Below are 27,761 nucleotides of genomic sequence, written 5' to 3'. Positions count from 1 at the left end.
AGGTGACATCTACCCTGAGTCAGAGTTAGAAAGGGTGTGGAGTGGGGCATGTGATCTCTGCTGAGGGAAGAGCTTGTACAAAGCCTTGGAAATGAGAGGATGTCTAGGATTGCACTGACGCTCTGGTTTAGGGAGCTGTGCCAATTAGTGTCACTAAACTGCTGACAACATTGCCAGCTTACTTTATTGTTCATTCCTAAGTTTGGGATGGGTTCTAAGCATCGGAGGAGCGTAAGGTCAAATGGAAAGAGATCTTTCTCCACATGATAGCTCCAGCCCTGCATCTCAACTAGGCCATGTCAGCCTGCCTTCGACACTTTGCTGTCAGTTAGCAGACCCTTGTTAGACTCCAGAAGGAGGCATGGGGGACAATGCCCTCTACATCTCAATCCCACATGGAATCCAGTTCAGGCTTTGGGTATAATCACGTCATTGGGGCTACTAAACACAGACTAAGAGAAAATAAATTCAGGGGCTGGAGAAATGGCTTAGTTAAGGTGCTTGTGGAAAAACTAAAGGACCCAGGACCCACATAAAGCCATGTGCACAAAATGGCACATGCGTCTGGAGTTCATTTGCAGTGGCTGGAGGTTGTGGTGTGCTCATTCTCTCTCCCTCCATCTCTCTCTCTCAAGTAAATAAATATTTTTAAAATAAAATAAAATCATCTCAGGGCACGATTACTGTTTTCAGCCTCTACAGTCTTTTTCTGCTCCCAAACCTTCTACCGACTGCACCTAAGGGCTTCCTCCTTCACCTTAGGCCTGGCCCCTTGCAAATATCAAGATTCTCAGCACAGAAGTAAAGCTTCGCGGGTTAAAAGCAGAGGCTTTGAAATCAGAAGAATCTGGGAGCAATCTTCTCAGTTTTTTTTTTTATATCGAGCAAGTCATTGGACCTGCCTGCGGCTGCGTCAGTTTGCTTCATCCATAGGACGGAGAACAAGAAGCATCTATTTATCATCGGGCTTTGTTGAATGAATGTAAACTGGGCTGGGTTAGAGCACACACCGAGAGTTTATGTAAGGAGGGCATCGTGTTGCTTGACATAAGAAGTGCGCTAATAAACGGCAGGTGGAGTGATGTAGCCGACCGTGATCTGCAAGTCTCGGCACCCACCGCCTGCCCCGGGAGGCTTGTTCCAGGACGCATGTAAGAGATCCGCCGTCCCTGCAGACTGCACCCACGCCGGGGCCTCTGCGGAGAGCGTCAGCCTGCGTCACTCGCGGGGGCCCCGCGGACTCCTCCCCGGGCGGACAACACATGGTGGGAACGTGAGGGGGCGGGGCCGGGCCCGGCGCCCCAGGGCCAATCATCGGGCGGAAGGTTCCCAGCCAACGACAGCGGCTCGCCAGGGCCCGGGGGGCGGGGCCACGGAGAGGCGCGGCGGCGTCATAGGTTACTGGGCGGGCTGAGGGCGGGGCCTGAGGCGCCGGCGGGGGGCGGAGCGGCGGCGGGACGGCAGTCCCCACAGCGATGGCGGCGGCTGCGGCGGTGCCCGGGCCCGCGGACGGCGCGTCCTCCGTGCACTGGTTCCGCAAGGGGCTGCGGCTCCACGACAACCCCGCGCTGCTGGCGGCCGTGCGCGGGGCTCGCTGCGTGCGCTGTGTCTACATCCTCGACCCGTGGTTCGCGGCCTCCTCTTCCGTGGGCATCAACCGATGGAGGTGAGGGGACCCGCGCGGTGGGGCGGGGCGTCCGGTCTACCGGGCCCCTGGGAGGCGGTCTGGAGGCGGAAGCCGGGCGCCGGGGTCCTCTTGCACTCCGGGATGGGCTCCACACTTCTGGCACGGCCCTTTCGCCCCGTGGGAACCCCAGGGGACCGAGATCACGACCCCACAGTACAGATGAGACGCTCGAGTGCCAGAAATGCAGCCATTCTGATGCTGAATGGGGGTGGGGGCGCGTTTGGGGGCGTGCCCTGGGAGGGGCGAGAGGAGACGCGGTGCGAGGGGCTGGGACTCTTCCTCTAGAGAAGAGCTCTTGGCGGGGTCCCTGCATGTCATCTCAACCTCTGGGTTACTTGAATCACCTATTTTTTCCCCATCCGGGCTTCGCTCAGTCCTGTCCTTCCTGAAGGTGTTCAGAGACCCTTGGCTTTGCATCAGCCAGTATTTTAAAGACCCTGAGGGCATCTTCCACTAAGGCACTCTGTCCTGAGTTCCAGAGCAGGCCTTAACCCAATTTAGAGAATCCCTCGGCAGCTATGACCTTGGTGGCAAAATTTTCAAAGAGGATCTAAGTGTCACCCCCTTCCTCCTGAGATGTTTTTATGGGACAGTTGACCCATTATAGATGAGACTTTTATGAAGTGATGTCACCATGATATCAAAACCGCCTACTGACTCCCAGGAGGCAGAGGCCGTTCCCATGATCGTGGGCAGTAATTGATAAATAGGTAGTTGGTGGGTTTTTTCTGCAACCTGTATTCAAAAGCAAGGAGTTTTGACACAGCATGTACCCAGCACTCTTTAACCTGCCTCCCAACTGTCGCTTGATTTGTTTGTTCTGTTCTGTGGGGTGTTTGCTTGTGGCCTTGTTGCACAGGTGGGGGGGGTCATTCCCAGGGAGACAGTGGCTCTCCACACCCAATTCTTTCATCTCCAAGTGGTGTATGCCCTGCTAGGGAAGTGAGTGCTCCTATCAGCAGGTCTGTTAAATGCCACCTCCTGCCTCATTTAAGTGGAGCAACCACTAAAGATAGTCCTGCAGAGCGACTGCCCACACTGTTTTCAGCCTGCACTATTTGCTCTGTCTTGCTCTAGTTTCCATAGATAGGGTGTCGGGTTTGACAAACACCCTCAAAATGACCATCGTGTAGCACGAACATTAAACCCAGGCTCAGACTTTGGCCCTCTCCTTTTGGCAGTGTGCCAGTGTGGATAGAGTAAATAGAATTTGACCTGCCCGCTTGTTACATTATCATGAAGGTATTTTTTTTCTTTTACTGGATTTTGGGGATTATCACTTAAGATTGCCTATTCCTATGATATATTGGAGATTAAAAATGAGCAACAAAAACTCATGCTGATTAAATTCTAGGAAGAGGTGCTTATGGATTTTTACGTGACACGTTTGTGATTGCACTTTCAAGAGAATGAAGCAGAAAGGGAATCGGACAGATCAGTTGCCTTGGTGGGGGGAGGGGAGAGAGGGCAAGATCCTGAAGTCAGAGGCTGCATGAGAATGCCCATATTAATTGAGTGGTCATTTAGTGAGTGCAGGGTTCCTACCAGGCAGGGCTGTAGGTACTGTCGTGGACAGGTCTGATCACAGAGTCCCGATCCCACATGTGAACAACCGTAATCGATTAGATCTAAATCAGTAAAGATAGGGGAGGAACTAGAGCCGGGTTTCTGTGGCTTTAAAAGCTGGGCTCCCTCTCCCTTTTCCAACGCAGTTGTGCAGCCTGGGCCATGGGGTGTGGAAAACGCCACTGCAGCCGAGCTTCTGAAGCACTGCGCTAGGGAGCCAGAGCTGGGTAACCTGGGCAGTGTGTTAGTACAGCGCATGGCAGGAAGACTAATTGGCTTTGGCATTCAGGAGAAGAAGGTGAAATATTACCGGGCAGATGGAATATGGTAACAGCACCTTTGGCTGGCAGCAGACAGGCTTCCACCAGTCCCCTGTTCTCCTTGCTCCCACATGGATGGAGCACGCTGTTTGGTGCACCGGGGTGGAGGTAGGTGGTGGCGCCAGCGAGCTGCACCCCTGCATAACTACAGGATGTGTAATCTTCCGGTGCTGCTTCTGGAACCTGAGAGTGTCTGGAGGATTGTGCCGCAGTGGCTCCACCTCTCTAGGAGGGTGAGGTCTATCGGCCAGAAGTGAGGAGATTAAAATCCATCATCTCCGTTGCCCTCTCTCACAGCCTACTCTGCCCCCATGCAGCAGGGTTTCTGCAAGTGGAACTACACGTAGTAATTAAAGAGGACAGAGACACATGTCTTTATTGGCATAGGAGAAGGCTGGCATGCAAGCTGCCTTGGTGATACTGAGCAGTCTCTGTGCTAAAGGTAGCTGTATGAACCCCAGGAGTTTTTTCTACCATCAACCCTTTTCTGTTTTCCTGGACCCTTCCCTCACCAAATTTGGAAGGAGGTACTACTGTAGGCAGGACTCAACCGAAGGGGAGCTGTGAGAGGCTTCTCTTCAGTTTAAAGTGGGTCACACTCAGCCCTCACAGTGTTGAGTTGCCTTTCTCTCCCTGTTTCAACTTAGATGGTGGTGGTGATTCTCCCCACATTTTATTGAAACCATTTTGTCCCTGGCTCTAGGCTGTAACTCTTTCAGGAGTTTATAGGACAGAAGGAGTTGGGAAAAATAAAAAATGTTCTCTCTAACCATTTCTCTCAAAATGAGTAAATGATGCAATCTGGGAATTCCTCGATGTCTGGTGAGAATGAATGTGTGTCTCTTCCCAGATATTTGAAGGTAAATGCCACTGGACAGTTGAAGTGGGTGGTTCTTCCCTGGAATTTGGTCAGAGAGAAGGGGGTGGAGACTAGAGTCAGCTGGTGGAAAAATTTGTGCTTCTCTGAATTATTCACATTTGGACCCAAGAAGAGTAGTTCACAGTTCAACATCCAAGGATGTGTTTCTGTTTGCTGTTTGTCAAAGAGGGGTGAAAACTGTCATCTTTATCTTTGAAATTAGGAAACAAATCATGATTATATGTACACACATATGTATTTTCATGATTATACACACACACACACATACATATATATGTAAGTCAAATGAGACTTAGCAATCCTTGCCACAGATAGTAGGTTCTGGCTGTCCTTTGTCATGGGGCTTAAGCTCTCCTAATTACTTAGGAGAAGTTAATTTCTATTAATATCCTGTTACAGTCTGTGTCAACCCATGGTATCATCCTTGTGGTTAAATGACCTTGGCTTGAAGCAGAGGAACTTGGTCAAGGACAGTCTAGACCCAGAAGAATTTACTATCGCCTTCCTGCTCCCCATTAACAACAAATAAACCATGCAGTATCCTCTGTCCCTGGGGAAGGTGTTCCCTAAGTAGTTACCATCAAAAAGAAGGATCTGTTCTGAAGGAATCGCCTCATGCAATCCTTGAATTACAGTGTTCTCTGTATTTTTAGAATTTTCAATTTGATTTTCTCTAGTTCCATCTGCCTCTGGCTTCAGGAGACTTACGTAATGTAATTCTGGTACACATGTTGTCTAATCCAAAGGGTGAGCTTTGACTGCTCCCATAGGACTGTGTGGCCTGAATTTGGGCCATGCAAGCTAAGCTGCAAGCTGCCCAAAGGTGAGGTGCTAGTTCCCAACACCACCGCCATCTCCAGTGCCCAGCCCCCAGCACCACCACCTCCAATGCTCAGGCTGTTGCCTATGGAGGCCACATATGGAGGAGGAGGAGGAGGGCTCTGTGGGAACACAGCAGGAAGGCTGGGATTCTCCTTGGTGTAAGAAAGCTTAGGCCTGCCCTGTGAACATTCGCCAGTAGTGACATTGTTCCAGTTTCTTTAGTGTTGTGCAGATCTGTCGCCTGGCAGGTCTGAAAGGTGACATCATAATAGTGGTCCCTTTTCTTGCTGCCTGGAGGCTGGGAAGCTGTTTTGAGCTCTCCCTACTGGAAAAGCCAGCAGGGCCCAAGAAAAGACAGAAAGCAGGATCTGAGAGAGAGGTAGAGGGGGAGAAGACTAGATAGAAGCGAACGTGAAGCAGAAGAGAAGAAACACGTAATAAAACTTACACGAGGAGGCAGTCAGTGACACGCTTGCCTTGCAAGCTGAAGGCCTGAATTCCATTCCCAGGACCCATATAAATGCCAGGCATGGCAGAGGGCACCTGAAGCCCTAGTGCTGAGGAGGCAGAGGCGGATGGACCCCTAGAGCTTGCCAGTCTAGCCTAATTAGTAAGATGCAGGCCAAGGAGAGACTTTGCCTCAAAGAGGTGGACAGTGCTTCTGAGGACACCTGAAATTGTCCTTTGTCCTGCACACTCCTGCATGCACATCAAAGAAAAGGCTATTTCACAGAGCAGGTCTTCGGAAACTTTAAGGTACAGGGGAGTTGCCAGGTGGTCTTGCTGAAGTGCAGGTTCTGATTGTGGCAGTCTGGGACACAGCCTGGCATTCTGCATGCTAGCAAGCTCCTGGTGACTGCTGAGCCTCACACTCACACTCACACTCCTGGGGCAAAGCCCTAACAGCACAGGTGTCAGCCTTTGAATGGCGCTGTGATGCGCCCTAACATCTGAGCCCTGGACGGCACAGCCCGCCGCATTGCTCATGGCAGAGGTGGTGGGTTCCTGGTGGCTAAGAACCAACACTCTGAGTTGGGTGGATCCCTGGCTTTGAATCTGGCTACTGACTAGGCCTGTGTTGTTAGAGAAGCTACTTGATCTTTACATGCCCGTTCCCTCATCTGTAAAGTGGGAATGATAATAGTACCTACTTCACAGGGCTATTTGGGAATTGAATAAGATGATCTATGTCCAACAAGTAGGATAGTGCCTGGCTCAGTGAAGTGCTAGTAAGTGTTAGTTGTTGCCATTGTGAACTACACAGTTGGGCCTTCTTCCTGCCTCCGTTTTAAATGTCTCTTGTCAGAGAAGAAAAGAGCACTCAGATCTGTACTTTAGAAATGCTGCAGGATGCTCTCCTTTTAGCAAGTAGCCCTAAAAATAAAGTATGACAGAAAGAGTTTCCAACATGTTCTGAAATCTAGATTTCTTGTGTGTCAACTTTATTTATAGCTGCAGATCAAAGTCCTCAGCAGCAAGGTGGGCTGTAAAGGAAGAGGACACCCCCAACATGCACGACCTGGTCGCTCCTGGGAGGCTCTGATGGGAGACCCTCGGTCCTAGGGCTGTGGGTTTAACTGCCACTTACTTCTAGGCCTTGTGCCCTGGCTTCCAATGGCTACAACAATTTGCCTGCATTTTCCTCCTTTTTCTCCCTGGAGGGGCCTTGAGGCCTCTCAGATTCTGAGGGTGGAGCTTGGGGTTTGCCTATGCAGCCTTTGGCCGGTCTGTCTGTCTGACATCTCAGCCCTTCAGCCAGCCCTGAGTGCTCTCCAGCTAACGTGAAGTTTGGCGTCCTCACCATGGGATTGTGTCACGTCATTCCTTCAGAGGCTGCAGTGGAGGCTGGTTCTGGTTATCAGCCTCCAGGCTTCTATAAGGGAATGTGATGTGCTGCAGAAGAGGTAAAGGGTTTAATTGTACCCAAGATAAAACCCAGTGACTCCCATTGCTAACAGAGACAGAGGATGGATGGGAGAGGCCCAGGAGGTGAAAGCAGGTTCTTTGGAGGGACCCATGAAATAGGCGATGCCTCCAGGCTTAGGTTCTGAGGAAGAAGGCAAGCAGATCAGTGGAGTATCTGGATGAAGCTTGTGTCTGCCCCAAGAGGGATTCCAAGCCCAACAGGCTGCAGACTCGTCAGCCGCAGAGCAGAGTTGGCCTGCCATTAAAGTCTTTAGGAATGAGCCATAGAAATGTCCCAGAAGAGGGGGTGGAAAGCATGTCAGAGCCAGATATTGAGGAGTGGTGTGAAAGGAACACTGTCCCCTGGACACAGCATGGTCACTGCACTCATGAATTCACAGCAGCTGTGGTTGCCTGCACGAGCTTAGGGCTGGAGGAATCACTGGCAGTTTAATGCTTGCTGGGTGTGGGCTGGGACAGTCCACTTCAGTGGTAGAGCCATTGGCAAGCTGCTCTCACTTCAGTAAATAACCCCCATCCCATGCTCATGCAGGCAAACCAGGTCACAAGAGGAGAGGGGGGAGGGAGGGGGAGAGACAGAGAAAGAGAGAGACAGGAAAGTAGGAAGGCTGATTTGGTAGAAGGGGTTGAGCAGAAGTAGGAGGAGATAAGAGAGGGTAATAGTGGTGAGTGCATATGATCAAAACATGCTGGGGGCTGGAGAGATGGCTTAGCGGTTAAGCACTTGCCTGTGAAGCCTAAGGACGCCGGTTCGAGGCTCGATTCCCCAGGACTCACGTTAGCCAGATGCATCAGGGGGCGCACGCGTCTGGAGTTCTTTTGCAGTGGCTGGAAGCCCCATTCTCTCTCTCTCTCTCTCTGCTTCTTTCTCTGTCTGTTGCTCTCAAATAAATAAAATATATGTGTGTGTGTGTGTGTGTGTGTGTGTGTGTGTGTGTGTGTATGTGTATAGATATATATATGTATATATATATATGTGTGTGTATGTGTATATATATATAAAGAAAGCATATGCTATACATGTATGAAATTATCCAAAAATGACAATAGGGCTGGAGAGATGGCTTAGCAATTAAGGCACTTGCCTGTGAAGACTAAAGACCCAGGTTCAATTCCCCAGCACCCACATAGGCCAGATGCACAAGGTGGTGCATGCATCTGGAATTCATTTGCAGTGGCTGGAGCCCTCATGCACCCATTCTCTCTCTCTCTCTATCTGCCTCCTCCTCTCTTGCAAGTGAATAAATAAATAAATAAATGTAAAAGGGAGGGAAGGAGGGAAAGGTAGATAAGAAAACAGGTTTTAGAGTTTTCCAGCTCTGATACTTAATAGCTATGATCTGTATTTTTTTTTTAAGGAAGGACAGGCTTATTTCAGGTTACAGTTCAAGGTTACAGTCTATCATGGTACATTGGAGTCTTCTTTAATTTCATAAACCTCTGTGTCTCAGTTTCTTCATCTGTACAACAGGGATAGTATAGTTTTCTTCAAAACGTGTTGAAAGAATCAAATAAGAAAATATGCCTTGGGCTGGAGAGATGGCTTGGTGGCTAAGGCACTTGCCTGCAAAGCCAAAGGACCCAGGTTCAGTTCCCCAGGACCCACATAAGCCAGATGCACAAGGTGGCACATGCATCTGGTACTCATTTGCAGTGGTTAGAGGCCATACTACACCCATTCTCTCTGTCTCTCTCTCCCTCTCTCTCTTGCAAATAAATACATTTAAAAAATAAATAAATAAAAATTTAAAAAAAGAAAATATGCCTTAAAAGCCTGATAACTCACATGAAAATTGATGACCTTGATTGCCTCTGGGGAGATACTTTTGTGTACCCATTTGTCACTGGCATTTTGAATCATATGAATCGTTACCTGGTTAAAAATACAAATAACACACTAAACACATTCCACAAAGGCTCATTTCCTTTTCCTGTCCCTTAGCATCCCAGCTCTCCTGAACAGGCTCTTGAGTACCTGATCCTCCACACATCTAAGCATGTGACAATATCTATCCAGAAACATCTTCGAAGACTTTTGTTCCTCTTGGGATAAGAACTGGTGGCCAGAGCCAGAGAGAGGCCTGGAGAGTGAGCCACAGAACAAAGCCACAGGGACAACCTAGCCTGTGTGGGGCTGTGACAGTAGAAAGTCCTGCAACCCAAGCTAGACGTGGTGACTTATGCCTGTAACTAGAGGCAGGAAGATGAATTCAAGGCCAGTCTAGGCTGCGATGTTTGAGACCAGCCTTGGCTACATAGTGATACCCATTCTTACATGTAGCCTAAAATACGAATGCAGAAAGGCAAGGAGGTTGTGGGACCAGGGTCAGTGGGATTTTTCTAGGTCCATGACAGTCTGTTCCTCTGCTAATGAGACCTTATTTCTTCCCTGGCACAGTACACAGTTGTTTTTTTCATCCATTCTCCCATTCGATTCTCATAATAGTCTCAAGCTGGGTGGACAGTTACATACCATACCTGAGGCTTCAGGAAATGTAGAATTTAGAGAGGCCTGGAGCATGACCCACCTACCAAACAAAGCCGGAGGGACAGCCCAGCCTTGCAGGGGGCTATAGCATTAGGAATACTCACAGAAGCAGAACAGCAGGAGCAGCTCATGTTTATCTCACTGATTCTCTCACCAGGCTCTGTGCTAAATATTTTTCTTGCATTATCTGATTTTTTTTAAGCAATTCTATGGGCAAGTCTGCAGACACTAGTGTTAACTCCATACCCCAGATGAGAAGACAGGCTGAAGAAGTTAAGTCTCTGCTTAAAACCACACAGCTAATAAGCCTCAGAGTGGAAGTTCCTCCCAGGAAGCACTGACTTCCATCAGTTTGGGGCTGGATGCAGGCTCCATACCACTTGCTTGGCCTGAGCAGTGAGTAGGCCCTGCTTTGGTAGGAAAGAGCCCAAGAGCCCCTTTACTGTGTGCTCACTGATGAGGCCTGTGTGGTCTGTGCAGGTTCCTGCTGCAGTCTCTGGAAGATCTGGACACAAGCTTGAGGAAACTGAACTCCCGGCTGTTTGTTGTCCGGGGACAGCCAGCTGACGTGTTTCCAAGGCTATTCAAGGTAAGTATGTGTACTGAGCCCAGAAGACAGGGATTCTTCTGCCTAGGATATCCACACAGACTGAGTGAGATGCTCTGCTTACCAAATGCCTGCCAGGGAAGACAGAAGCCAAGGTAGCTGGTCAGCTTGCCAACAGTGTGGAAACTGTGTTAAGGGAAAAAATTCTGTAAAACCAGTGTCTTGTTGGAAAAATCCCAGCTCAGCCCAGACATGCCGTGTGGTTAGTCATTCTACCCTGGCGGCCATTCCTTAGATGTTTTCGTGGCTCAAACCAGTGCATTTGTTAGGGCTCCTTCTAGCCAGGACTTAGAGGGTGGGGTTTCCTGTCTAGCAAGGCCAGGCCAGCCCACTTCTAAACCAGTTTAAAAAGCCTGTTTTATAGCCCCACATAGAGGTAGAAGTGCTCAAGGCAGAGTACTAGAGCATTCTCCTTCAATTTTTGAGTCCCTTCTACCAGCTCCATGATAGGAGGGAAAGTCTGATGTCAAAGCAAATGTGTCATAAGTAGGCCATCATTCACTTCATCTCCCTTCCTAATTCTGCACACAGCTTCAAGTCACCAGATACTGGCATCACTTTCATTGAGGGCTAACCTGGAACTAAGCCCTGATCCCAGTGCTAATATGTGCTAACATACCCTCACAGCAGCTCTTAAGAGAGAGGTTCTACTGTCCCAGGTGTACAGATGTGGAGATGATCTGTCCACAGATAGGCAGCCAGGAAGTGGTGGTCGCGGGCTGTGAGTCCAGAACCGTGTGCCTACTTTACTCACCATACCCTATAAGTACACATTTGCTGGGCTGGGTGTGGTTCCGTGGTGTAGAGTCCTTGGCTAACAATCCCAAGGCCCTGAGTTCTATCACCAACATCATGAAAGAAAAGAACAAGCAAAAATCAGTTGCCTTTCTTATTCCTCCACATTGCTTCTCTCTCCCCCAGCAACTCCGAGGCCAAGCCAGTTATCGTTTATAGCTCAGAAACAGACTTCTCATTCATTCAGTCACTCATCGTACATTCATTGAGCTACTATCTTACCAAGTACTAAGGTAATAATGATAACTGAGACAGCATGTCTCCTAATCAGAGATCACACTCTAGTGGAGGATTAGGCAGGAAATGGCCAACTTCACTGCCATATGAGAAGTTCTATGATGGAAGGAGATCAAGACACAGGAGCCACATTCTGAAGGAGGGGTGTCATTTATGCCATATTATTAATACCCACCAGCTACTTGGATATGCAGTGTCATCTCTGTGAACTTCTAAGCATAGTACCTGGCATATAGAAGGGATCAATAAATGTTTAAGGGCTGGAAGTGTAGCTCAGTTGATAGGGTGCTTGTCTAATAAATGTTTAGTGGTATTTTTTTATTTTGACAGAGAAAGAGGCAGAGAGAGAGATAGAATGGGGCACACCAGGACCATCAGCCTGCTGCAAACAAAACTCCAGACACGTGTGCCCCCTTGTGCACGTGTGTGGCATTGTGCTCTTACGTCACTGCATCTGACTACATGGTACCTGGAGATTTGAACATGAGTTCTTAGGCTTCGCAGGCAAGCACTTTAACTACTAAGCCATCTCTCTAGCCCATTGAGTGCTTTAAAAAAAAAAAAAAAGATTTCCCATTCTCTATCTGCCTCCAACCCCAAGTAAATAAATTTAAAAAGGGGGGGGGCCTAGAGAGATGGCTTAGTGATTGAGGTGCTTGACTACAAAGCCTAACAACCCAGGTTCGAATCCCAAGTACCCACATAAGTGAGATGCACCAGGTGGCACGTGTGTCTGGAGTTCATTTGCAGTGGCTGGAGATCTTCACCTACCCATTCTCTCTTTATCTGTCTTCTCTCTCTCTTTCTCCCCACCCCACCTTCCTTTTTCTCTTTCAAATAAATAAATTAATATTTAATATTTTTAAAAAGATTTATTCATTTATGAAAGAGACGGGGTGGGAGGGAGGGAGAGAGAAAGGGAGAGAGAATGGGCACACCAGTGCCTATAGCCACTGTAAACAAACTCCAGACACATGCACCACTTTGTGCGTCTGGCTTACGTGGGTACTAGGAAATCGAACCTAGGTCCTTAGGCTTTACAGGCAAACACTTCAACCACTAAGCCATCCCTCCAGCCCTGTTTAGTGCTTTTATGCTTAGATAGGGATAACAACCCTCAATGATACACTTCCCCAGGCAGAGCTGCGTCAGGACCACACCAGCCTGTACATGACCAGGTGATTTGTCCACAGGGTTCAGAGCTTTATAGGACCATGACCACAGACTGGTTAGGATGTGTTTTCCTCCTTGCTGTATGCTGTGGAGCTTTCTGTGGGTCTCACTGGGCCAACTTCTTTCTGGTGTTGCTACGAGACTAGGAATTCCTATCAGAAGTGACTGAACACTTAGAAAGGAATTCCTTCCTTCTGAACCTGCACCCTGCCAGTCTGTTTTCTTCCACCTCTGGACTAAGGATTGTGCCTCCTTTCCTGGCTGTGAGAGCTGGAACCTATTAGCTCTGTTTGCTTCTGGCCCCAGGAGTGTTGCTGTGGAAACCATTAAGACACTTCACATAGCACAAGTCTGCCAAGAAAACTAGGCCACAAGTTTGCAGGCTTTGAGGAGGAGGCCTGGGAAAGTCTTGCAGAGCAGGCAGGAGATGGCAGTCCTGTCCCCCACTCTCTACTGTGAGTCAGTGCCTCTTTCTGGGCCAGGAGCTCCCCTGGGAGAATTGTATTTATAGCTTACTGGTGCATTCTCCCACTTCAAGGCCACAGTGAGTGCGCAGAGCCTCTCTCCTGCCTCCGCTATGGCCAGGCTGTTGGCCTTACCCTCCTGGCTGCTCACCTCATACTTTTTGAGCCTCAGGTCTTTGCTTTCTGGTTCAAATTGCTGTCTTGCTCATTCGTCCTGCTGCCGATCCTATGGGGCTGAACCCTGGCCCTGACCAATGCCAGGCAGGACCTGAGTGCCCAGCATTCTTCCCCTCCCTAGAAAGTGCTGAGCATAACATCCTCTCCCCGCAGGAATGGGGGGTGACTCGATTGACGTTTGAATATGACTCTGAGCCCTTTGGGAAAGAACGGGACGCTGCCATTATGAAGATGGCCAAAGAGGCTGGTGTGGAGGTGGTGACCGAAAACTCTCATACCCTCTATGAGCTGGATAGGTAAGAGATGGTGCCCTGGGCCAGGTTGCTTCTGGTGAAGGTTGGTGAATTGGGCCTCTGCTGAGTGGACCTTGGACCAGTTCAGCAAGAGCCTCCTAGTTCATGAGGTCTTTAACGAGCCTGAATTGGGGACTAAAGAAGAGGTTACCAAGAGGTTACCCAATTTGGGTAGCAAAGAGGCTAGTTAGGCCCAAGCCACGGAAGCATTTGTGCCTCATGCTCCCCACTTCTGTTGTGCTCCTGAATGACCTTGACCGACCTGACCTGCTTCCCTTCCCAAAAGGTGTTTGTTCTCACAGGATCAGTTTCCATACCTAGTATTAGTCCCAGGATATATCTGGGTTTCCAGGCCATGCATTTTGATGTCGTTCAAGGGTTCTAGAGACCCCTGCAGGACGCTAGTAACCACAGCAGAGCCTCCTTCCCCAGTCACTGGCCTCGGGACTGGCCTCGGTGCTTCTTGAGACTCCAGGAGTAGCCACCTGCTCCCCTTCCCTCCTGGAGCCGTCATCTTCCTGCTGCTGTGGCTGCCAAGCCCGCAGCCACCACTGCTCCCTGCCCCCTTTCCCAATCCAGGGCTGGCTGCCAGGAGGCCATGTCACACAGCTGTGCACGTGAGCTGCGCCCTCGGGAGGAGAGACAGGGTGTGGAGCTCTTCCCCCTGCCACGTGCCGGAGGGGAGGGAGTGCAGAGGCAGCGCCAGCTTCTATCTCAGCTAGTGGGGGCAGAGCAGAGAGATCCAACTGGGAAATGAGCTTGCTCTGCCAGCCGGCCTTGCATAAGCTGCTTTTCGGCCAACAAGAGCCCAGGAATCTGGCTGCACACCCTTCTAGTTTATCTGTATATAAACAATACCAGTCGTCAGCCCTTGTGGCTTTCCTTCATCCCTTAAAGAATACTTGCACACCGCAAGTATTTCAAGTATTAATTGTTGCTGTTTATTCCAGTCTTGCTCACTGATGGGAAGCATCAGCTGGCCTCTATCTCTCTGTTCTACTGTCCCATATTCCAAGAAAGAAACACGTTCTCAGCCTCTACCAGACTTCCTCTGAGGCTCAAGCTGGGGTAGAAAAAGGCTCATGACATAGTCAGATAGGTCAGGTGGGGGCTGGGGAGATGGCTCAGCAGTTAAAGTGCTTGCCTGAGAAACTAAGGACCCAGGTTTAATTCTGAAGTACCCATGTAAGCCAGATGCACAAAGTGATGCATGCATCTGGAGTTTGTTTGTAGTGACTAAGGGCCATGGTGTGCCCATTCTCTCCTCTCTCTCAAATAAACAAAATATTTTTAAAAAACTAGGCAGGTGTCCAAAGGCCCTTGGTCATTCTTTGTCTCTAAGCATCTCCACATGGACACCAAGGAGCCTAGAATTGAATTCACTTTGGTCCTGTCTTGCTCCATTACCTGAGGTGTCTGTAGCAGCTCTCTGGGCCTCATTTTCTCTCTTGGTTTTTAAAATGGAGATGCAGCTTCCCCGGCCCCTTCCTTTCCACTCACGGGTGGGCTGTGAGCAGAAGGGGAGAGCCGCTCGCAGAGCCTTCAAGTGTAAACTCAGAGGAAGGGCTGTGAGCAGACAGGAGAGTCACTCTCGGAGCCTTCAAGTGTAGACTCTTTTGGTTGGGCAGCCTCCTGAGTAACTCCAAGTGTGCTCTGGGCTCTCCAGGATCATTGAGCTGAACGGGCAGAAGCCGCCTCTTACCTACAAGCGCTTTCAGGCCATCATCAGCCGCATGGAGCTGCCTAAGAAGCCCGTGGGCGTGGTGAGCAGCCAGCAGATGGAGAGCTGCAGGGCTGAGATCCAGGAGAACCACGACGACACCTACGGCGTGCCCTCCCTGGAGGAGCTGGGTGTGTATGTCCTGCTCCAAGCTGCTTTTGACTTTCTGTAGAAAGTGACTCGCGCAGTGTCCCCTTCTTAGTCAAAGGAATTAATCCCAGCACTTGGGAGGTGGAGGCAGGGGGACCAGTCCACACGGTGAATTTGAGGCCAGCATGGGCTTCCTGAGAGCCCCCATCTCAAAACAAAACAAAATGCGCAACAATGAAGCTGGACATAACGGTCACTACCATGCCCTAGGATGGCCACTTTAATGTTGGAGTGTGCCCTCCCAGTCTTTCTGCTGCTCAGACTCCTGTCAACCCTTTCTAGGGGAGCCCTGTGTGTTTATTTTCTTCTCTCCACCGATAGAGGCGCTGTCTGATGAAGGCAGTAGTGGCTTCCCCTCAACCAGTGTAGCTACTGTTGTCTTTGGGTGCTGACTCCGCCCTTCCCCCCAGCCCCGTGTTTTGACCAGAGTAAAGTTAGCCAACGTTCCTCACGGTTAAGGACTTTCTCAGTGTCTGTAGCACCAGGACCAAGGACTGGTTCAGTCCTCACAGACTTTAAGGAACAAATGAGTGTGTTGTGCATGACTGGTTAAGATGCCTGACCTCCTGACCCGAGACTGCTGCTCCTCCTTAGGGTTCCCCACTGAAGGACTTGGCCCAGCTGTCTGGCAAGGAGGAGAGACAGAAGCTCTAGCCCGCCTGGATAAGCACTTGGAACGGAAGGTAAGGTGGCAACTGTGCATGCTGGTACCCATGCAGCAGGGAATGTGGGTCAGGTTCCTGTCTTGGGGCTCTTAGCTCCAACTGACTAAAAAAATGAGAATGCTTCTTGATGGCAGAAATAATACCACCAGCAGCAAAGCAGCTCCCATTTAGAGAGCCCTTCCCTAGTGCTGATCACTGGGCTGAGCGATTTTGGGTTAAGTGCCTGCTTGCATTGTCTTCTTTCATCTTTCCAGCAGCCCTTCAATGCAGGTATTAGGCTCCCTAGCTGACAGATAATGAAATTGAGGCGTAGAGAAGTTAAGGATCTTGCCTGAGGTCACACAGCTGCTGAGTGGTAAAGGGAGACTTAGTTCTCTGTGATCATACAGCTTGTGCCATTCCACTGTGGGCTGGTGCCCCTTTCTAAAAGGGTATCCAGCCTGGTATGTGGCTCACACCTATAACCCCAGCACTCAGAAGACTGAGGCAGGAGGCCTGAACTACAGAGTAAGACCCTTCTGCCTTGAAAAACCAGAAAAATAAAAAATAAAAACTTGCCAGACATGATGGTATACTACTTTAATCCCAGCACTTAGGAGGCAGAGGTAGGAGGATCACTGTGAGTTCGAGGTCAGCCTAAGACTGTATAGTGAATTCCAGCTCAGCCTTTGCTAGAGTGAGACCCTACCTCGAAAAACCAAAAGAAATCAGTTTTTTAAAATAAACAAGCCTTTTTTAGAATGGCATTAATTCAGAGTCTTTAAGATTAATCATTTAGGGTTGATGCCCACCCCGCTATCTTCTACTTGGTGTTCAGTACTTTAATTTCTATTTGCTTGGACTCAGAGAACAAATACCCCAACTTCAATACCAGTGAAAACTGGCAAGAAAAAAGAGAGAGACTGAGACCCTGGAGACACTCTTACCCCTATGACCGGAGGAACATAGAAACTTCTCCCAACTGAAAACTGTCAGTTCCTAGCTCCTTGATCCACAGTCCATCTGTAGCCTGGGTCCTTAAAGGCATGGCTTTTCCTATCCCCACTCAGGCAGAAGGTGTTCTGCTCTGTGGCAAGATGATAACAGTGTTTTCCCAACCTGTGTGACAGTCTCCGCCTCCCTGAGCCCAGAAGCCTTGACATTCCCATGTGTGTTTTTTCAGCTGAGGTCAAAACACATCCCTTAGCCTTGAAAAATTGAAATGCTTTTCTGTCTATATGAAGTGTTTTGCCTGGGAATGAATCTTCCGCTCGGTGGTAGAGTGTTTACCAAGCATGCTCAAGGCCTTGGCTTCTATTCTTAGCACAAAAACTCAACCCAGAGACTTGGATCCTTGGGCCCAGTTTAGAAGCAGAAGTTGAGCCCCTTGGTATATAGGTGACACATGGGATGGCAGGTAGAGTGTGGACTTAAAAAGCATAAACCCATGACCCATAGATTGTCATTTTTATCACCTTGGAAGCATTGTTAGAGAACTATCACTTCCACACCCCTGGAGGATCCCTGTGCCATAGACCCATTAAGACCCAGTGGTGACCAAAGGAAATATTGTGTTCGGTGTACCTGGAGAACAGAGCTGCTGTGTGGACAGAGTGAAACCTGTTCATGAGATTTAGTTTTAACTTTTTGAGTTCTCCAACTCTGAAGTGAGCAGCCGCTTACATGAGAATGTTCCAGATACTGGAAAGTGCTGAACAAAACAGGCATGGTGGAGTGTACAGAAGCACACAGTTTGTTTATTTACACATGGTGCAAGGGTTACAAAAACTAGAGGGGGCTGGAGAGGTGGCTTAGCGGCTAAGCACTTGCCTGTGAAGCCTAAGGACCCCAGTTCGAGGCTCGGTTCCCCAGGTCCCACATTAGCCAGATGCACAAGGGGGTGCACGCGTCTGGAGTTCGTTTGCAGAGGCTGGAAGCCCTGGCGCGCCCATTCTCTCTCCCTCTATCTGTCTTTCTCTCTGTGTCTGTCACGCTCAAATAAATAAATAAATAAATAAATTTTTAAAAAAAGTCTAGAGGGATCAAAGAACATCAGGATTAATTATTAATCGAGTCTTATTTGACAGTGGCTTTTGAAATGGGAGAATTTCGATTCACATAGCTAGGAGCCTAAGGTGTAGCTTTCTGCTGTAGCTGGATCCAGATGTCCAAAGAATGCTTGTTAGAAGACATTCTCTATCTCCCCATTCTGCTTTCCTCTGTGAGTTCACTCTCAGGCAGGCCTTTCTTGAGCGTGGCATGGCAGTCACAAGTTCTTTTCCGTTTAAAGCACCAGAGAAAGGTGTATGCCTCTTTTCCCAAAACTATAGGAACAGTCCCAAGGAGAGCTTCACCAGCCTGGCTTGGATCATGTGCCACTGTGGCCAAGGGTGGAATGCTTTCCCCAGCTAGATTCACATCTGAGGTCCCTCCTTCCCAGAGTCAGAACATACGCCTAGCTTTCGTCTGCTAGGACTGAGATTAGAGAAGGTTGGTTCTCCACAAGCAAATCACATGTCATTGCCAGAAAAGGAGAGGCAAACTGTGAGATCTTTATAAACTCCACGTCATTCAAAGATGAATATTATATAAAGGTATTCTGGTTATTTCATGAGAAAAAAAGGATCATAGGAATAGATTACTGCCATTTTGCAATCCCAGTGCATGCTAATGACCACCAGCACCATCAAACATCTGCGACCCCTGTAGACTTCCCAAAGGTTCAAACCCATGTCCAGTCCAGTCTCTGGTACCAGCCACCAACTTGTAGGCAATACACAGGACGGGGCTGTATTGAACCTCACCATGAGCTACAGGCAGCAAAATCCAGCCTGGGAGAGCAGTTGGCAGGACCCAATTGTTTAGAATCTGCCAGTCTTTGACAATGCCAAGCTCTTCAAAGCCATGGCCAGCAAGGGTGTGAAGAGAAGCAGCAGGTGGAAGATGCTGCCACAGGCTGGTCGAGTGGTGGGTCCTGTTCCTGACAGAGGATGGAACCTGCCAACAAGGATGGGGACCAGCCATCTGACAATACGGGTAACAATCTCAGCCATTGGAAGTGACACAGAATAGATCCTGCTTGGCAAAAGTTGGTCCTGGACTCTGTTCCAGCAGCCACCCTTGATCTGCCCTTAAATAAAGCTTATATGTATCATCACCAAAAAAAGTCCAGCTTTGGAATCTCAGTCCAGTGGTGACCTGGAAATGGAGAGTAAAAGGAAGAACTGGCATGTGGAATGAGCACACAGAAGTATATAGATAAAAGGAACGCAGGTAACTTAAGAATGATTTTTTAAATGGCCAAGACTAAACTATAATGTCTAGAAATGTACATTTGGGTTAAAAAAAAAAAACAAAAACAAAAACAAAAACAGCTCCTCAGCTGGGCATGGTGGTGCACGCCTTTAATCCCAGTACTCAGGAGGCAGAGGTAGGAGTTCCAGGCCACCCTGAGACTCCATAGTGAATTCCAGGTCAGCCTGGACTATAGTGAGACCCTACCTTGAAAAAAAAAAGGAAAGTATCGGACTGGGGAGACTGCTCAGCAGTAAGGGCAAGAGTGCTCACTGCACCAGCATGAGGCCCAAGAGGACTAATTCACCCTGAGCCCAATTCCCCAGCACCCATGTAAACTGGGGCTCGCTGGTCTGCCAGCCTGACTGGAAACAGCAGCTCTACGTACAGTAAGAGACTCCATGTCTCAAGGAAACAATGCCAAAGAGTGAAAAGTTGGGACACCTAACACACTCCTCTGGCTTCCACATGTGTATCTTCAGGGCATGTTTAGCATCTGCATACACATACCATACCACACATGGCACACACACATACCTGCAAAAAAAGCTGTTTCTTTCCAACCTACTTTGCAAAAGCACAACCACCACCCTTTCAAAAATGCGGGAAGTGGGCTAGAGAGATGGCTTAGCAGTTAAGCGCTTGCCTGTGAAGCCTAAGGACCCTGGTTCGAGGCTCGATTCCCCAGGGCCCACATTAGCCAGATGCACAAGGGGTCTCATGCATCTGGAGTTCGTTTGCAGAGGCTGGAGGCCCTGGTGTGCCCATTCTTTCTCTCCCTGCCTCTTTCTCTCTGTGTCTTCACTCATAAATAAATAAATAAATAAATAAATTAATTAATTAATTAATTAATTAATTAATTTAAAAATGCAGGAAGTGATTATTGTAAAAAGCGCATGAGTACATAGATCGGCCTCCCTGGGTGGAGCACCAGCACTGCCCAGCTTCTTCAGCTTCACTGGTGATTGCATGGGCACTTGGAAGATTTCATTAAGCCACACATTTCTGTAGGTTTCTCTGTGTTGCAGTTAAAATAGATTAAAAGGTATGGCTATGTGCCTACAGAAAGACAGGTCTCTGTGGGAAACACTTGGTTGTGATCTAAGCAACAGAACAAAGGCGGGGGAAGACAAGCGCCAGGCAGAAACCACATCTTGAACAAGAGTAGCAGGAGGAGCCTGGGAACGTGTTGAGTGCTTACAAGCTGCGTAGACCCTCTAAGGCTTCGCACTGAGGCCTAGGGGCAGCACCAGCGTTCTGGTGCACGTGTGGAGATCGAACTAGAAGGAGCTATCTCTATTAACCAGGTTAGATCCGATCATAACCAGTGGAGAACGGAGAGAACAGATTTGAGAACTACTGGGGCAGTACACTTAGTCAGGACGTGGTAAAAGGGAAAGTGATGGCCTTGTTAATGAGACGGACAGCCGTGTTTTTTTTCTGAGAAGGGGGATTTGACAGAAGGGTGGGCTTAACCAAAAGAGCCAGTTCTATGCAAGGCAGCTTCATGGAGCCATCTGGACTTGGCTACAAACTGGTAAATGTCTGCCAAGCGGCAGTCCTGAGTCTGTGGGCCTGGGGGAGCAAGGGCAGACTTGAGGCTGTTGACATTGAGGGGTGGGTAGAGCCTGTGGAGTCACCGAAGCCCAGGGAATGGAGGAGGCGGCAGGGTGCCGTGCTGTGAGAGCTCCAAAACCACAGGGATAGCAATGCCCATGGGATTCAGTGGCGTGGAAGTCACTGGAAGCTCATGGGTACCAGCAAGGTTTAGTGAGAAGGCAGAGCTGGAGTGGTAGGAAAGTGAAGGGGAAGTGGACACAGGTGAGCTGGTAAGGAGGAAAAGGCCTGGGCGGGGCCCTGTGGGCACCTTGGTTGGTAGGCACATTGGCTTGTTGGTTGTTTTAGGGGAGTTATATTTGGCTTGGAGTGTTTTGTTTTTTTTCAGAGGAAAAATAAGACAAATTTTCTGGTGTTCCTGGCATAGAAATTGGAGGATAGGGTAACATACCAGAAGAAGACGAAGAGAGGGTGGGCCCCAGAGCCACCCAGAGGGAGAAGGATGCAGACGAGCTTGCCAAGGAGATTTGGTGCTCAATTTTGAGGCATGTCCCACCTGTGGCTCCTGTCCCCTTAGTATTGGAAAGAAGGACATCTGAAGACTGATGGCGGGAGTGGGGCTAGATAGTGTGTGATAACCATCCTGGCAAGACAGTGTCAGGAGCAGAGAAGAAAAGGTAGTTTTTAACTGTCATGGAAAGACGCTGTATTCCAGAGTGAGCTGCCCAACCCCACAGCACTGTGTCTTTTACCACCACAATTCCAGAAGGCTCACGGAAGCTTTATAGGTTTTTCAGGGCAGTGTCTTGTGCTAGTCCAGGCTGACCTGGAATTCACTATGTAGCCTCAGGCTGGCCTCAAACTCTCAGCGATCCTCCCACTTCTACCTCCCCAGTGCTGGGATTAAAGGTGTGCACCACCATGCCCGGCTCTTCAACAGAAGCCTTTTGTGTTCAGTTTTCTGTTTTTAGGAGATAATTCCGAGAATAGTCAAAGCCAAATGAGAGAAGGTGTGAAACAGCCAGTCAGGAAGCAGAGCAGTATGGCAGAGGTGGTGGGCGATTGAAAAGAAGACAAATGATATCATATGACAAGTGGCCCCAGACTGAATGGCTTTGTTGACCTAAAATTGAGTTGAGTTCCCTCCTTGGACTCTGTTGAACAAGGGTGAGAAGCTATGGTGTCTGACAGCAGCAGCCTCGGGCCTCTGGTGACTCGGGCAGGAGCTAAGCTAGGAATATTTTTTTCTGTAAAGTACACACCTATTTTCTTTCTTCTCCATAATTATAGTTTGTTCTGTGCTTTCAAATTTCTTTGGTATCTCATTTAATCCCAGAGATGGGAAATTCTATTTTTATTTAATGGCTAAGTAGCTGAGGCACTAAGTCATCCACAGACACATTATGAGTTAAACAGCAAAGTCAGGGCAAGAACATGGGCCTCATGTGGCCTGGTGCTGGTTCAGTCTTGAAGTGTGTGGGTGTAGAGAGTGGAATGCCAGCCCTGGTTCCATGGCCTTTGCTCTTTGAACTTGGGAAAATTGTCACACGCTCTGTCACATCCAGGACTTTCCTTTTGTCACCTTCCCTCTCCTCTGCAGGCCTGGGTTGCTAACTATGAGAGACCCCGGATGAATGCCAACTCCCTGCTGGCCAGCCCCACGGGCCTCAGCCCCTACTTGCGCTTTGGTTGCCTCTCCTGCCGCCTCTTCTACTATCGCCTGTGGGACCTGTATAAAAAGGTGAGGTGCCGGGAGTGTGACTCACCTGCCTCCAGCCATACCCAGGTGTAACAGGACCTTCGGGGCCAGCCAGTCATCCTGAAAAGGGCCCTTCCCTTAGGCCTTGGGGCTAGTGGTACTTGGTCCAGAGAAGTGGGTAAGAGTTACTTTCCAAAATGTGACAGAGCCAGGAACGTACTGAATCTCTGATCAGAATAAAGCCAGATTCTCCTGGGCCAGCCAGACAGAAAAGCAGGCTTCAGAGTGACCCTACATGTCAGCGCGTAGGTAGGAGCAGGGACTTCCGGGTGGGAGGTGGGGAGGGTGAGACTTAAGGCAGTCCTAAGCACAAGGGTGCAGCTTCAGGGGGAGGTCAGGATGGCTTTTGTCCACCAGTGATGGTGGGCAGCCATGGGGGGCTGCGTGCAGGGTCGTGACACATAGCCAAGAGACAACCACATGTTAAGACATTTCCAGGAGGAGTAAGGACAGTCAGTGTGTCTTCATCTGCTAATGTTATTTCCCCAGCCTCACCAGCTTCAGAATTTTGTGGGATGAGGCAGCTTTATGAGTCTGTCTGATGGGTAGTCTTTAGATTATAGGAAAACCATAGAATATGATCTAATTTCTGCACATCCCAGAGTGTTGCATATAGTTTATTTAATCAAAATCCAGGCTTGGCATTTTGTGTGTGTTTCTGGGGTTTATTTTTATTTTTATTTTTAAGCTAGAGTCTCTATAGCCCAGGCTTTTCTGGAATTCAATTCACTATGTATTCTCAGGCTGGCCTTGAACTCACAGCAATCCTACCTCTGCCTCCCGAGTGCTGGAATTAAAGGCGTGTGCCACCACATCTGGCCCAGACTTGGCTTTTTTTTAATGTGTACTGATACCTCTTTGGACTTTCTAGAAGGTGAAGCTACCACGAGAGCCCTGTGGACAAAAGTCCTGACCAGTCTTGAGTTTGATTCCCTAGCAGAGTCTCTCAGTCTTGCCTCTCTGCCTGCCAGCTCTCCGCAGTCATTCTCGTTACTCAGCGCCGTGGCCCATCATAGGCAGGGCCTGGTTGTTGATCTATAAGCAAGCTATCTATTCTCGGGGGTGTCCCTGGGCACATCAGTGGGGTTTGGAGCCATCACACATGGGGGATACTCTGGATTCCTTTGTGGGAGAGACCTGAGTGCCACAGTGCTAAGAGCTGGGCAAGGGTTCATCCCCATGTGCTCTGCCCTCAGGTGAAGCGGAACAGCACACCCCCTCTCTCCTTATTTGGGCAACTCCTGTGGCGAGAGTTTTTCTACACAGCAGCCACCAACAACCCCAGGTTTGACCGCATGGAGGGGAACCCCATCTGCATCCAGATCCCCTGGGACCGTAATCCCGAGGCCCTGGCCAAGTGGGCCGAGGGCAAGACAGGCTTCCCTTGGATTGACGCCATCATGACCCAGCTGAGGCAGGAGGGCTGGATCCACCACCTGGCCCGACATGCTGTGGCCTGCTTCCTCACCCGCGGGGACCTCTGGGTCAGCTGGGAGAGCGGGGTCCGGGTGAGTGCTCTCTCAGTGGGTGCTGGCCTGCACCTTGTGATCAGGCTGGTGAGGGCAGCCTCCTTTTGGGCTAAGGGCTGGGTGGGATCCCTGGGTCCAGGAGATCCCCTCCACATCATCTGGCCTGTTCCCAGAAGAAGGGCTCTAGATCCTGGAGCACTGTGGTATCTTGGGAAGGTCCCAAGAAAGGTCGGTTGTCCCCCATCTAGGTATTTGATGAGCTGCTCCTGGACGCAGATTTCAGCGTGAATGCAGGCAGCTGGATGTGGCTGTCCTGCAGTGCTTTCTTCCAGCAGTTCTTCCACTGCTACTGCCCCGTGGGCTTTGGCCGCCGCACAGACCCCAGTGGAGACTATATCAGGTGAGGCCGTAGCCAGGTTCCTGGCTCCTGACCACTGTGCCATCCTCCTGGGCTAGGATACCCTACACCCTTTGAAGGAAGGCCACAGTGTGCTGACATTCCATCTGGTGTATGTTTCAGGCGATACCTGCCCAAGTTAAAAGGGTTCCCCTCTCGCTACATCTACGAGCCATGGAATGCCCCAGAATCAGTTCAGAAGGCCGCCAAGTGCATCATTGGTATAGACTACCCACGACCCATCGTCAACCATGCTGAGACCAGCCGGCTCAACATTGAGCGCATGAAGCAGATCTACCAGCAGCTGTCACGCTACCGGGGTCTTTGTAAGAAGCCCCTGCCCTTGCCCAGCACCTTCTAGCTCACCCTGGGGAGGATCAATGGGGCTTCTCAGATGTTTTGCAAAGGGAGACTGAGTGCTGTCCCTAAAGCTGTAAGCTTAACTTGAACCAGGACCCTAGTCACCACAGGCTGGCTCGGTTGGGCTCCCTGAGTAGCTGTGGGGTAGTGGGACCTGGTCGTAGTGCCCTCTCCAACACTTGTGTCTTGTGCCCCGTAGTCCTTGCAGTCCTGTTGGGTGTGTTCCGATTACCCCTCTCTACCCCGTAGGTCTGCTGGCATCTGTCCCTTCCTGTGTGGAAGATCTCAGCCACCCTGGGGCAGAGCCCAGCTCAAGCCAGACTGGGAACATCAGCAGCACAGGTGAATATTGGCAGCCTCGCAGGCCTTCTGTGGCCCGTGCCTGCCATTGCTTCAGTCACTCTGACTGACGCTGGAATGGCCGCGTTCCACCTGAGGCTCTCAGATAGTAAGGGATGAGTGGCAGCATTGTGGGTAACAACTTTGGGGGAACGTAACATTGAGTTGCTTAATGGAAAGGGGCCACAAAGAGGGAACATGGCAGGAACGCCTCACTAAGCACTGAGAGCAGGTGCCTGCCTTCCAAAGGAATGAGAAAAGAACATTCCAGGCAAAGGAAAAGCCAAAAAAAAAAAAAAGCCCAGAAACAGGAGCGAGCGCAGAAACAGAAGGCAGCCAGTGTGTCAGTGTGTGGTGCATGTGTGAGGAGTCAGGCTGAGCTGGGACAAGGTGCGCATCAACAGGCTCCCACCACTCTGCCCTCTGTACACTGAAGCTGAGCAGGGCATGCATGGCCTTCCAGATGCCTGCAGAGTGGACGGTGGGAGACAGGTATGAGGACAGGGAGGCAAGGAAGGAGACGGGGGGGAGGGGGACCATGGAGGAGAGCAGATGAGCTGTGTGCTGAACCTCCTCCCTCCTGCCTCAGGGTAGTCTGTCAAGTGAGAGTGTCATGATCTACCAAGAGTGGCTTTTCAAATCTGTCCCACCAACCTGGCACCATGGCCCAGGCCCTGCTCACTGCCGCTCAGGAGGTCTCTCTAAGGCTGCAAAGTGAATGCCTCACCTTCACAGCAAGGACAGAAGGCAGGCCAAACCAGTCTCTGGCCTCGGGGTTGGGGGCAACACATGCCCTCCTCAGAGATCTCCAGGCGAGGTCACTGTTGAAAGGAAGGCCAAGGCAGGGCTCTTTGTCCCCAAAGAGCAGCCATTACACAGTGTGGGGCGATTTTGGCTGCACGCAGTCACTGTGACTCTTAACATGCTTCCCCACAGGCCCCCGACCACTCACCAGTGGCCCAGCGTCCCCCAAGCGCAAGCTGGAAGCAGCCGAGGAGCCACCTGGTGAAGAACTCAGCAAACGGGCCCGGGTAGCAGACCTGCCTGTCCCAGAGCTGCCCAGCAAGGATGCCTGAGAGTGAGCGGCAGAGCTGTGAGCCGTAGGGAGGAAGGTGAGGCTTGCTTTGGAAAGGTACCCATGGCCAGCCGAAGGTTCAAACAGCAAACTAGAGTAAGGTCTGGAGGAAGGATTTACAGCTCCAGAATGCTACCATTCAGAACTTTACACCTAAACTGTAGTTTTGTTTCTTTGGTTTTTTTCTTTGAGACAGCCTCACTATGTAGCCCAGACTGGCCTGGAACTCACTGTGCAGTCTGTGATGGCCCAAACCTGTAGAAATTCTACTTCAGCCTTTCTAGTACTGAAATTTCAGGCATGCAGCACCATGCCCATCTTACCTTCTAAAATTTAAAAGGAAAGGAAAACTCTTTAAAAATATTTTATTTTATTTTATTTTATTTATTTATTTGACAGAGAGAGAGAGAAAGGGTGCGCCAGAGCCTTCACCTACTGCAAACGAACTCCAGACACATGTGACCCCTTGTGTATCTGGCTTACATGGGTCCTGGGGAATCAAACCTGGGTCCTTTGGCTTTGCAGGCAAATGCCTTAACCACTAAGCTATCCCTCCAGCCCAAAACTTTTTAAAAAATATTTATTTATTTATTTGAGAGAGAAAGGAGGAAGCAGATAGAGAATGGGCACACTAGGGCCTCCAGCCACTGCAGACAAACTCCAGACCCACGTACCACCTTGGGCATCTGGCTTACGTGGATACTGGGGAATTGAACCTGGGTCCTTAGGCTTCACAGGCAAATGCCTTAACCTATAAGCCATCTCTCCAGACCAGGAAAACATCTGTAAGCAAAGAAGGGTTAATTTTGGTAGAAGCAAATTTGAGTAGGAATCCTTTATTAAGTTTGCCAGCAAACAGAAAAGGAAAAGGGGAGGTCGTTATTGTTTGGTTGCTGCAGGTTCTTGTTAAAGGGAATCAGATCCCACAGAAAGAATCCAGGCTGCATATGAAGCTGGGAAGCAGCCTGTGGCCCGGTTAGTAGCTGTTGTGCAGGCAGACCAGCTGAGGGCAGCACTGAGCTTCAGTAGGCAGGAGGGGCAGCCCGACCAGGCTTAGGACTTGTGGACTCCAACTTCTGTGCCATACATAAACTCTCCGCATTCCCACCTTCTGGCTGTAGCTTTGTACTTCCCCATCAGTGTTCATTCTTTCTGGAAGCCTCCCAAACATCCTTAAAAAAGGTGAGGGGGTCAGGTCAGTGGCTACCACCTTTAATCCCAGCACTCAGAAGTAGGGGATCACTGTGAGTTTGAAGCCAGCCTGGAGCTATAGAGTGAGTTCCAGGTCAGCCTGGCTACAGTGAGACACTACCTTGGAAAAAAAAAACTCAAAAGAAAACCTACTTGGGGAGATATAGACTGCTCTCCTGTCTGAATCATTGTGCCTGGCAGGTGCCTTCTGGATGGGCCACATCTGCATCAGCACATTGAGAGGTGCTTTTCTCTGTTGAGCTACATGGTTCTTTGTTCCAGATCCTCTCACCTTAGGTCCACACTGGGGCCATCTGGACTGTCTTAAGGTTATGGGCTCAGTGAGACAGTAAGCTTTCCTTGTTGCCTGC

General features: G+C 49.7%; 1 protein-coding gene across 1 annotated transcript in view; it reads left to right on the top strand.

Moving 5' to 3' along the window:
• Positions 1 to 948: 948 nt before the first annotated feature.
• Cry2 (cryptochrome circadian regulator 2) overlaps positions 949 to 27,761 on the top strand; it is a 37,584-nt gene continuing 10,771 nt past the window's right edge. Inside the window, exons 1-11 of the mRNA XM_045134707.1 lie at positions 949 to 1,151; positions 10,170 to 10,278; positions 13,296 to 13,438; positions 15,102 to 15,286; positions 15,900 to 15,988; positions 22,401 to 22,541; positions 23,756 to 24,067; positions 24,277 to 24,428; positions 24,549 to 24,751; positions 25,035 to 25,127; positions 26,061 to 26,236. Coding sequence (XP_044990642.1) covers positions 1,150 to 1,151; positions 10,170 to 10,278; positions 13,296 to 13,438; positions 15,102 to 15,286; positions 15,900 to 15,988; positions 22,401 to 22,541; positions 23,756 to 24,067; positions 24,277 to 24,428; positions 24,549 to 24,751; positions 25,035 to 25,127; positions 26,061 to 26,200 — 1,569 coding nt within the window. The 5' untranslated portion in view covers positions 949 to 1,149 and the 3' untranslated portion in view covers positions 26,201 to 26,236. The remainder of the gene's footprint in view (positions 1,152 to 10,169; positions 10,279 to 13,295; positions 13,439 to 15,101; positions 15,287 to 15,899; positions 15,989 to 22,400; positions 22,542 to 23,755; positions 24,068 to 24,276; positions 24,429 to 24,548; positions 24,752 to 25,034; positions 25,128 to 26,060; positions 26,237 to 27,761) is intronic.

Source organism: Jaculus jaculus, chromosome 1 (genome assembly GCF_020740685.1).
Source record: "Jaculus jaculus isolate mJacJac1 chromosome 1, mJacJac1.mat.Y.cur, whole genome shotgun sequence".
Taxonomy (NCBI): Eukaryota; Metazoa; Chordata; class Mammalia; order Rodentia; family Dipodidae; genus Jaculus; species Jaculus jaculus.
This window is presented reverse-complemented; position numbering and strand designations above follow the sequence as displayed.